At 33.2% G+C, this 12,521-nt stretch overlaps 1 protein-coding gene across 1 annotated transcript in view; it reads right to left on the reverse strand.

The window, feature by feature from the left end:
* MALRD1 (MAM and LDL receptor class A domain containing 1) overlaps positions 1-12,521 on the reverse strand; it is a gene marked incomplete at both ends in the record, with an annotated part of 488,577 nt that overhangs the window by 329,730 nt on the left and 146,326 nt on the right. The window contains 2 exons of the mRNA XM_008054043.1: positions 1,881-2,172; positions 5,759-6,006. Coding sequence (XP_008052234.1) covers positions 1,881-2,172; positions 5,759-6,006 — 540 coding nt within the window. The remainder of the gene's footprint in view (positions 1-1,880; positions 2,173-5,758; positions 6,007-12,521) is intronic.

Genomic DNA, 12,521 nt, shown 5'->3' on the forward strand with positions numbered 1-12,521 from the left:
CGTCTCTGCCCTCTCTCAGGTCTCTTAGCCTGCCTAAAATGCTCTCTACCATGTTCTTTATCAGGCCCTACTCTACTGAGTCCACTCCTGCCCTACAAACCCAAGGGATCTTTTCCTCCTATGAGTTCCAAGTGTGGTTCCAAATTCCCGAACACACCATAAATAAGTCTCAAGTTAGACACTCTCCACTGAATGTTTTACCTTCACTTTAACCTCTAAAGTCTTTATATTTCTCCTGGCACTTAATTATATCCTCCCCAGTATTAAAGTTATTTGGTGTATCTTTCCCATTTCCCCTTGCCATATTGAATTCTTAAGAACAGAATTTTTTTAAATTTTCTATTCATCAAAAAGCTTAATATGTCTCAAATATCGTAATGATATACAAAGAGCTCTAGCATTATTCATAAGTGCCCTTAATTTAATAATTAATATATAAACGGTTCCACTTTGTAGATACTCTTATGTTCATTTCCGAAGTTTTTTTAAAACAGGATTTCATTAAGAATTAACAGTTTTAAGGTCTTAATATTCTCAACAAGATTGACTTATTCCTCTTGTATCAAACTTAGTTGTTGTTCGTTAAATTTTGAAGTGTTCAACATAAAACTTTTGCTCCCTCACTATTTAGATGCTATAAGTTTTTTATTATGATCAAAAAATTACTATTCAAAGGACCAGGCCATTGTAAGACTTAATAGAGCTGTCATTCAACATTCCACACACCATGGAAGGCAAGGCTTTTTTTTTTTTTTTTTTAGGGAAGTGGATTAGTCTGAGGTGTCTGAAACAGTTTTGCATTAAATTCACATAAGTATACTTACATAGATTATATTTACGTGAATTCAAGACATTTCACTAATGTCTTGAAATGTTTATTTAATATCCTCTATACTATTCTAAGTAGCGTTTGAAACATGTCAGACAAACAGCCTGTTTAATTGCCAACTGAGAAACATTCATCTAGAAATTCCTCATAACCAATTTAAAACACCCCCTTTGAAATAAATGTGGAAGTAAAGGCAGAAATGGCAATGTTTCCCATTCTTCTCACCGTGTTAAAAGTCAGAGCAAGCAAATTAGTTTATTCCTAATAAAGCATTCTTATATTCACTAATTATAAGATATATTATTTAGACACCAGTGAAACTGCACTTGGTTTTCCACAATAAACTCATGGTTTAAATATTAATATCTGTCATATTATTAACACAATTTGCTCCTTTTCCATTTTAATAATATATACTGTACTTATTTTCATCTCATACCTTTAATATATCATATGGATTAATGGTGCTTGCTAGTTCTACTTACAGCATTGTCACTGTATGTTATTATATTGAACATCTGCCAACTCAAAATTTGACTACAATTCTTTAGATAAATTACCAAAAGGTATTTTAGGTTAAAAGGACATATGGACATATTCAATCATCTAAACTACTTCAATATATAGACTCAACCATTCAATTTGACATGACTATGGGTCTACAAAGAATATTCTTATCACAATCACATCTACTTAACATTGAATAACTCTGTTTTTTACTTTCTTACATTTTATTAAACATGAATAGATAGTTGCTCAAGATTAATTCTTAATCAGGCTACAAACAAAGGTGTCTTCTCTTATTATTGATCCATGAGGAAGCTAACTAAACAGAGCAGTTAGGAACTGATAAATATGCCAATGCTTAGAAAAAAATTTGAAGACTTTTTATGAGTAAAAGCTTGAAAGAGAATTTTTTACATTCAAAGATAGCTTATTTTTTCCTTTATGAAAGCAATAAATTAACAGGTACTTTTGCCACTCTGTTCCCATTTTCTTTCCTCCATCTACCTTTCACTCTGCAAAACCACCAAATACAATAAAAAAATACCTGTGGGAAGAGGCATGGCCAGTTCTTCTTTTACGGAGTGATGGGATGATAGACAACTCTTTGTAAGCACAATGTCATCAAGTGCAATGTCACCACGGTGGCCTTTCCCAACTCTCCCTTCAAATTTGAGTTGGAAGTCTTCATCACCTGACAATGATAGTTCTTTCCTCTGCCAGAAATTGCCTTGTTCTACTGTGAGATTAAGGAGGATCTTCGTTTGGTTTGTGACTGATACCTGCATCAAAGTGAGTGCCCCGATGCCATTTCCATACATGTGATAATGAAAAATGATCTGGAACCAAGAACAGGAATATTACATGTATGATTAGTATAATTGTTTCTATTTTATTTTCAATTATATCACATTGCCCTCTCCCTTATCAAAAGATTCCTGAAGGAAAATCGGACCTCTATATTCTATTGTTCTATGAACACTTTAACACTGAGTGAAGTTAGGTCAGCCTCAAATCACTTGTTGGATGTGAAGAAAGTACAGTAAGAATTAACTAGAAATTTAGTGGAAAAAAATGAACTGAGTCTACTTTCTGTAACTTCTAAAAGCAGGATTTCTCTATAAACTCATAGAGCCCATTGTCAAAGGGATAAAATATCATTAAATAGCAATGTATTACATAAAGACTTCTTATGATTAAGAAATAGCTGAAAATATAGAAGATCATTTTCAATCTCACGATAAATCATTTTCTTCAAAACAGTAGAATATTCACTTGCTTATTCTACTATCATTCTTGTACTTGAAACACACTTTCAGTTCTACAAGTTCCTCAGGGCTTCACTTAAGTATAGTAAAACCACCAGAACAGCAATTATCCAAATTTTACTTGAAATGCTAGAAACAGGCCTTATAAGAGAAGCCTGGGGAGCTTTTCTCTAAGTAAAAATTAATAAAGTATTTTCAGGGATTAATATTTCAATGTTGCAAAGACAGGATTTACTAGAGTTTTAGTGATTGTTACATAGTGGAAGAAAAGAACAGTACAGTTTAGGAACAGAGAAAATTCAAAGTCTTTAAAGCTTTTGCCTTGTCATTTATGTGAATGAGAGAAAATAGCTATGAAGGGTCATCCTCACAGAGGAAAAACAAATTTTTGAAATACTAGCAGTGATGTACAGCATAGTTCAGAAAAAGAAAAATGAGTGTTTAAAGGGTAAGAAATCAAATTCAATAATATATGCAGTTCACTATTTCAAAGAGTAGATGAACCATGTAGTGTCTCTACCCAAATTTCCTTGCTGATGGAATCTTCAAGTATTATTCCAAAATCCAGAAACACTTCTTTTATTGACTAACTTTTCAAACATGAGCTCTAAGGTCATTGTTAATTGCCCTAGGACTGGTGAAACCTGAGGGCATGACTCATCTGAGTGAGAAACAAAATGGATCAGTGGCTAGCCTCTTGGTTGGCATCAACAGGCCCCAGAGGATACACGCCAAGCTGCATGGCACACTTCTGCATGGATCCCTTGTAGCTACAGACAGGGTCTGCACAGTGTTCTACTTTTGCATTTGTCTTCTTATTTACACAACAAAATAAGTCATGTGTATTATGTCTCAATAAATACTTTTCTATCTCCTCAAGTTCAGGTTATCCTCAGGTTAACATGCAAACAAATACACCAACACCTCTATTTCCAAGGCAAATAACTGATGACAATATAACCTAATCACTGGATAATGAGAGCAAATAAAAATATGCTAAGTATTAATTCTTCTGAAGAAATATTTTCACTGGAAATTTCAGAGTAACTCAGAGGTCTGACTTCCTCTCTCATCAATCTGTCTGTAATTCTCACATTCATTCATTCACCAAAAGGGAAAGCAAAATGGATTTTCTTTGCTTAAAGGTATTCCACAAGGTGAAGAGGGGCAGAGATGATTCTTATGAAAATCTAGAAGGTCACTCTACTTATCTGATAAAACGTATTTTTAATTTGAGAGACCAAATCATTCCCAGCATAACCTTTCATATTCAATCTATAGCATAAATATTCATAAAACGAACCATTCATCATTAATTTTGATATTAATATTCTCACACAGATGTTTAAAACAGTGGGGACTATAGTTCTGAGACCTGGGGAAGACAGAGGTGAATGAATTCCTTAGTTACTACAGTATAAAAAAAAACTCTTCAACATTTTCAGAGAAAGTGTCTAAATAGAAAAGTTTAGATGCCAAGTTGGGATTTTTATATTTTATGCATAATATTTAATTAGATTTCTAAGACTAAAACTAACTTGTGATTTTTCAGAATATCTGTGGATGTAGAGGTCTAGATTTACAGATATGGAATCAACATATATAAAATCTGGTGTGTTGGATTTTATTCCTGAGAAAGTATCAAGTAATCTGGAAGAAAACGCAAATAGAGAAAAACTATATTTGATTAAAACTCAATTTTTGCTAACCAAATTAAGTAAAGTTTAATATTATTTGACATGATTTGTTACTTCCATTCCAGACTGCTGAGTTATCTCACTAAAACTCTCACCTGTTCATGTCACTTCCCTTGCTGAAAATCCTGTCTGTGTGAGAGATGAGGTTTCTCCATGAAAGTTAAACTATGCTATCAACTCAAGATGAGACAGAGAAACTCTTAAGACAGAGCAAATGTTCACTTGTATTAAGATATGTAGTGGACAGGGATCTTTTTAATAGAGTGATTTGAGTTCTTCTAGGTATATTCCCAGAATTGTACCCCACATCATTAAAATTAAAAAAAAAAATTAAAAAGATATGGCAGTAGTAGGATGTTGAAGGCTATTCAATAAGTCTCCCTCCCATGGTTGGATTTTCTCAATTGTGGACAGAGGCACATCAGAAAAGTACAAGTTGAAGACAATAAAGGCTTAAGTCATGCAATTGTCTCCCAACCATAAGTTATTGATCAGCTAATAACTTATGGATGTAATTCACTTGCCTTTCAGTGTTAAAACATTGAGCAACACCATAGTCAGAATACATGTGTTCAGATCTCATGGTGTTTACATATCTCTTTGTAAATATAAATAAATAACACATTTATGTATATATCAGACTCCTGTAAGTACGGTTCTCATGAAATCATCTCTGAGTGCTTAAATCATACTATATGTAAAGCTATATTTATTTCCTAGCCTAGTTGACTCAAAATTCTTTTATGGAATATAAACAAATAACCAAGCAAACAATAAATAAAGAAAAGTGGAAAATTCTGCAATTGTGTAGTCATTATATGAAGCTATTAATCTCAAGGAGTCATAAAACCCTATTCATACTTTTAATACTCCACAGATATTTACTTCACATTTTCACAGGCTAATTTCCAAGCCATGTTTTCTTGCTGCCTATAGAAATTCTTGTTTTAGGGACAAGTTCAGCCTTTTCATAAAGACTTCAACTATTTTATTGTGGCTCTAACTATCTCTAATATTAACTAATATTAGAGATATTTAATTATATATTAACTAATATTGGAGATATTTAATTATATACTGACAGCTTAATTTTTTTCCATTGGTGGTATTCCCATAGTTTTAATAAGTACTAAACTCCTTGAGGAAACAAATCTGGTATTTTTCTTCTTTTGCATTAGCTATGGTTATGAATAATCACAGAACTTTCCAGCAGTTTCTAACATTTCAATACCCATGAAATTTTTTCTCTAGGAGAAATTTTTCATACAATTCTAACAATCCTTCCCTTTCATTCTTACGTCTTCTTTTCCTTCCCTCACATATTCCAAGTTGAATAAATTCAATCTCATCTTTGCTCTGGGCCCAACCATTCTGTTTTCTATTTTTCACTTTATGGATAGTTGTTCATAATATTTCTAGTTTTTTTTCCTTTCTCTTTTTTTTTTCCCCCTCTTCCATACCTTGCAGTTTTTGCTTCTCTTACTTATAACCGGGCTTGTAATTCTGGCGGCTCTCATGGGCTGCTGAGGGAACAAGCTCTTTATAAAGATATAATGACCAGATGAATTTCCCAAGGTGTGATCTGCAGCGGGCTCTGTGCCCACAGCTGGGATGCTGCTAGCTTTCAGATTCCAGTCAAGGTCTTCATCCTGCTCTTGCTTCCAGGAGCAAAGATCAAATTCAAAATCACAGCCCCAATCAGAGGTACCTGGAAAATATTACCAAATGTGTGTTAGAAGGAAGAAATTTAACTGATTTGAATGCATACAATTCAAAATTACAGTGATCTTGCTATATCATGTAATATTCAAACCTTAAAATATTATCTTGATAGTAACATTTGAATAGAATATTTTAGTTTGTTATATACAGCTATTTCCATGGCTTATGTAAATTCCTCTGTCCACAAATCTGGTCCCATTTCAAAATCAATAAGAAAATATTTTGCATAACATATGTTTCCTCCTCCAAACACCTATTTAGTTAATATAATTAATTTCTTCTGTCTTCTCATTTTTGCTTCTCAGGTCTTGGCACAAAATTTAGGAAGCTTATTATTCTGCAACACAGTTTAGTTTGGGAAATGCTGCCTCAAGTAAAAGTTATCATTAATCATCATAATTATTTTTTAGAACAGTTTTTAAAAAAAAATTTTAGAGTTGAGAAAATGTAAAACAAAAGATAAAATGTGTAATTTGAATTAATTTATTGTAACACGTTGTAGAAGTTAAATATGTTACATTAAATGCCAAGCTATCTCCCAGGTATTCTTTGAAACGTTTTATTACTAACACAGTTTAAGTGGGTTTTTCTCCAATTTCCAGACTAGAGGGAATCACAAAGACATCTTTTTTATAATAATGCAGGTACACTGTAAAGGTAAGAGTGGCAATGAAAATATTACAAAGCTGAACATTGTGGTTTGATGGCATCATAGCTCATAAAATTATATGTTTAGGAGACTTTTGATATGCTTCATTTTTAAGTAAAATATGTACAATCCTGCATAAAAACAATGCATGATTAATTTGGTCATACGTAACAAAATTAATGGTTTAGAATTTTCAATAACAATAATTATTAAGTTTTATTTGAATGCTATAATCGAAATAAAAATATATGAAATAATAATTATATATGAGATAGATAGTATCTGTAAAATCATAATTATATATGAGATAGTGTCCACAACTAAAAATACTTGCAAATAACCTTTGGTAGCATGTTAATGGGTATTCAGATGAAGACTTCTCTCTTAAAGAAACCACATTTGAACAATTGCTCAAATTGTTTAAGGCAGTTTGCCTTTATGAGAGTAAGAATGGTTCTACCATCAAAATACTCATGGACTTGCTCTCTAACACACTGACCAAAAAAAAGGCAGATTACCTCAAGAAGCCTTGGAAATTCCTAGATGACAGTTCTATTTTATTCATAGGACTCTTTAAGAATTTCCAAATTCTATTGTTCTTGGCATGGAAATAGTGTTTCCTTTTTTTATATGCATACATTCTTACAGTAATGATAGTTGAGATAAAATTGTTTAAATTTACAAAGCAAACTCTATGTTCTTTCTGGTTTAGAAGGCGGAGAACAAGAAAAGACATGAGTTTAAACATTGTTTCGATACCATTTTTGGATGTATAAAATGAAAGCTAACTTTCTAACATCTCCTAGCAAGGAACTTGCCCAACAATGAAAAATGGCCTAAAATGATCATTGTTAGCTTTCGAAAGAACTAAAAAATAAAGTAAATTAAAGATAACATCAGGACTAATATGCTTCTTTAAATGGCTTAGTTTAACAGTTAAGATAATACTGATTTCTAATATTTTCAAGGATAAACTTTCTGTCATAATATATGCCCTCAAATCAAGAGAATGGAATATTTATCTGATTGGTATTTCTGCATTCAGATGTCATTTAAAATGTATCTTGCAATGTGTTCTTTCTTAGAACAGACTGTAATATGTATAGCTCCTTTTAGTTCTGAATACTGAAGTTCGAAGTATCGTTTCAGAGGCCTGAGAAGCAGATCTCACTAAAATAATAGTGAACCCCAACTCATCATCTAGTTTAGAATCTGAACTGTTGTCTTGGTTAAGAATTATAAAATGAAGAAACTAATTCAGTTGGCCTGTGCTGGAAAATTTAGCAGCAGCCTGTGAGGACCAGATTACCATATAGATCAGCATCAAGAGAGGCCATTCATACAAGGAAATAATGTCTGCTGCCGAAAAACAAATTTAATTTATTTTTCAAAAAAACCATACAAATGCTGCTACATGAATCTCTACAATGTAAATTATATTTTTCTTTTGTTCTTTACTATAATTTGAAGATGCGTTTTCTTGGAAAGTTTAATTCTACTATATCAGTGGGGAAACTACAACAAGCAAACATAAGTTGTTTGAATTTCACATCACTGTGGTGAGAAGAAACAACTTATAATTTTGTATTCCATTATTTTCCATAGGCACCAGGTGAGGAAAGCAGCAGATAGACCTGTGGGCTGTTGCCAATTTCTGGTATGTCATGATGCAACTGATGCTAATGCCAGACAAGTGTGCCGTCAGGAAGAAGCTGACAGCCTTTGTCTATAGTTGTGTCATGAATCAAAGTAGTTCCACCTTTCTAAATGCTATAATTTGTCCATTGATTAATATCCTTATAAGCATAAAATGTTTCATTTAAAAAGCATAATTTTGAAGGAACATACCGAATTTCCTTTAAGACCCTACTATCAAATTTAGAAAATTAAGTTATCCCTGTTGTATTCACTTATTCAATCAACATAAATTTATTGAGTATATTCTATAAATGAAGCACATTCAGGATGACAGGAAAGGGAGTTACTGTGTATTGAATATAATGCATATCAAGTCCTGAATATTTCCTTTATATGTGTTATTCTATTTCATCCTCACATTACCTCAACATAATAGTTATTATTCTTATTTTGGCTGGTGAGAAAGTTGAAGTTCAGAATTAAACTTGCTTAGTATTCCACTGTTAGTAACAGAGCTATAACTTGAAGATTGATAAGACATAGCCCTGTTAATACCACTTCCCTTTATGTGGATTTCAGCAGTAGGGAGTAAGAGAAGCAATAAAACAAATTTACAAATACCATACTACAGGATAAGAAAGGGCATATGTATATAAGGAAATGCTCTGGGAGACGCCTTCCTCTGTGAGCAGATAGCCCTATGAAGATGGCAATCATCCAGTTAGGCTTGATTATTTTTGAGGTAGGATGCAGTAGTTTAGCATTTCTTTCACTGTTCATCTGAATAAAAATGTCCTAAAGATGTCAACTTGTCATTCAAAGAAAGAATGTTCTGCAGTCAAGTGAATGGAATAAATTTTACAAATTTTATCTGTCTTTGGGAGATTTAAAAACATGCTGGCATATGAATGACTGAGAATTCCCACATTATAGAAACTATTTCTTTATACAACTAAGTATATTTTCAACTTATTTGACTAAGAAATCTTTGGTGTATGCGCGCAGAAGTATAAACATCTTGTAGAGCACAACATTAGTGATGCCTAGGACAACATTTTAAAATCCTGTTGTTAAAACAAACAAAAGCATAATTGGATAAGCTAGTTTCCAGTTTAGAGCAGGACACTGTCATGTTTTAGCTGGATGATTTTGAGAGTTGTATTTGTTTCCAAGGACTGCATAACAAAGCACTACATGCTGGGTTGATTAGATTAACAGAAATTTATTTTTTCTCAGTGTTGCAGCTTTGAAGTCTGAAGTCAAGGTGTTAGCAGCATCATACTCTCTCTACAACCTAGAGGGAAATACTTTTTGTGTCTTATTAGCTTCTGGTGGCCACTGGCCATCTTAGTCTTCCTTGGTTTGTGGACATACCACACCAGTCACATGGCCTCCCCCGTTTGTCTTCACATCATCTTGCCTTTGTTAACGTCTATGTCCAAATTTCCCTCCTCTTATAAGGACATCAGTCTTTAGATTGGGACCCACCTTGATGCAGTATGACTTTTTAACTAGCTTACATCTTCAAAGACCCTGTCTCCAAATAAGGTCACATTCTGAGGTTCCAAATAAACAGGAGTTTAAGAAAACAATATACAACCCAGGTGGACATAAATTATCTGTGGACACTGTACAGCTCAGTGAAATATTCACTTTTTTAAAAGTAAATCTCCAAGACTTTTGAGCAGCTAAAAATAATCATATTAAAGATAATTTTAATTTGACTTTCCTTTATTTCATTTTATGTCTTATACATTGACCAACTACAGAAATAGTATAAAGCACTAATACCAATATGATACGTTTTGGACATGTTTTTCATTTTCACAGAAATATTTCCACCGTTACTAACATTAATTTGATAGATCAGCTTTAACATGGGAAAGTAATATCATTCCATGAATATAAGAAATAGCTGCTTAATTTAAATAAGTATCTTTGGCACCTATCTATCAGTTTGTTATGATTTTCTTCAATGTGATTTGGTTACCTTAACAGATTAGTGTTACATTAGAATGTTCTAAAAATGTTATAAGATCATCATCTCAATGTGCATGGTAGATCACTGAATTTAGTTTGCTAGTATTTTATGTTTTTATAAATATGTATTCATAGGGAGTTTGAATCTTACTTTCCAGTTTTTGGAATCCTCATTATTAGTGATATATTAACTTCATAAAATAAATTCTCTCATTTCATTTGGCTGGCATGGTTTCCTTGGGTATTATTGGTTCATTAGAATTTGATAGAACTGAGTGGTATCTATCCCAGGAGACAAAACTGGATGACATTTGTTGATATCTTAATTTGATAGTTAATTGTCTATCCAGGTTTTCTGCTTTATTAATTTTTTCTTTTCCATTTTTAAAAAATTATTTTGAGTTGAAGTCTCACTCCATTGCCCAGGCTGGAGTGTAGTGGCATACTCATGACCACCCCAGTGTTGACCTGCTGGGCTCAGGCGATCCTTCTGCCTCAGCCTTCCAAGTAGCCAGAAATACAGGTGTGCACTACCACACCTGGCTAATTTTTTGATTTATTGTAGAGATGAGGTCTTGTCAAGTTGCCCAAACTGGTCTCAAATCCATGGGCTCAGGCAATCCCCTGACCTTGGCCTCCCAAAGTGCTGGGATTATAGGCTTGAGTCACTGTGCCTGGCCTATTACTTAATTTTCATCATTTTTCTCCTAGAAAATTAATCATTTCATTGACATTTGCAAACTAGCAGAGAGTTATTGGTCTCCATATCCTTTTTATTTCCCCTTTAGCAAATCTACTTTTATTGTGGTTTTTTTTCCTTTTTTTAAATTAAAAATTGGTAGTTTTGTGTACTTTAAAAAATAACAAACTTGTGTACTTATCATTTGAAGTTTTGTTTTCCAATTTAATATTTCTTCCTCCTGATTTTCTTAACATATTTTGTAATTTTATATTTGGTAATAATCTCTAAATTACAGTAAATCTGTAAGAATAATAAAAAGTGTCAGCCATCTACCCTTTAACCAAATTCAAAAATGTTTATATTTTTCCCATTTTCTCTATTATATGCATGTAGTTATCTCTATATGGGCATATCTTGGAAATACTGCATGTTTGGTTCCAGTCCATTGCAATAAAGCAAATAACACAAAAAGTGAGTCATATGTTTACTCTATGCTATAGTCTATCTAGTGTGCAATAGCATTATGTCTTTAAAAAAGTACTCAAAAATAATTTAGCCGGGCTCGGTGGCTCAGCCTGTAATCCCAGCGCTTTGGGAGGTTGAGGTGAGTGGATTGCCTGAGCCCATGGGTTCGAGACCCGCCTGGAAAACTTGGCGAGACCTCATCTCTACAATAAATCAAAAAATTAGCTGAGCATGGCAGCGCGCACCTGTAGTTCCACCTACTTGGAAGACTGAGGCGGAAGGATCGCCGGAGCCCAGCAGGTCGAGGCTGTGGTGGCCAGGAGCGACCACTACACTCTAGTCTGGGCAACAGAGTGAGACTCCAACTAAAATAATAATAATCATCATCATCATTTATACTACAAAAGACTAACAATTATCTGAGGCTTCATTGAATTATAATCTTTACATTGTTGAACATTTTTGCCTTGTTGTTGATGGCTGCTGAATTATCAGGGTGGTGTTCAGTTAAGGTTGGGGTTGCTGGGGCAATTTCTTAAAATTAGGCAACAGCAAAGTTCACCACATCAATTGATTCTTCCATTTATGAATGATTTCTCTGTAGCATGTGATGCTTTTTGATAGCATTTTACCCACAGTAGAATTGCTTTCAAAATTGGGGTAAATCTTCTCAAACTCTACCACTGTTTTATCAACTAAATTTATATAATATTCTAATTTTTTTTGTCATTTCAATGATGTTTATATCATCTTCATCAGGAGTAGATTCCACTTGAAGAAACTACTTTCTTTGTCCACAAGAAGAAACTTCTCATCCAATCAAGTTTAACCCCAAGATTGCAGCAATTCAGTCATATACTTAGGCTTCTATTCTAATTCCAGCGTTCTTGCTATTTCTACCACATCTGCAGTTACTTCCTTGACTGAAGTCTTGAAGCTCTCAAAGTCATCCATGATGGTTGAAATCAACTTCTTCCAAAATCTTATTAATGTTGGTATTTTTATCTCCTTCCATGAATTATGAATGTTCTTAATAGCATCTAGAATAGTAAATCCTTCCCAGAGGATTTTCGACGTACTTTGCCTA

Source organism: Carlito syrichta, unplaced genomic scaffold, assembly GCF_000164805.1.
Source record: "Carlito syrichta isolate Samal-C Ts95f unplaced genomic scaffold, Tarsius_syrichta-2.0.1 Scaffold288977, whole genome shotgun sequence".
Taxonomy (NCBI): Eukaryota; Metazoa; Chordata; class Mammalia; order Primates; family Tarsiidae; genus Carlito; species Carlito syrichta.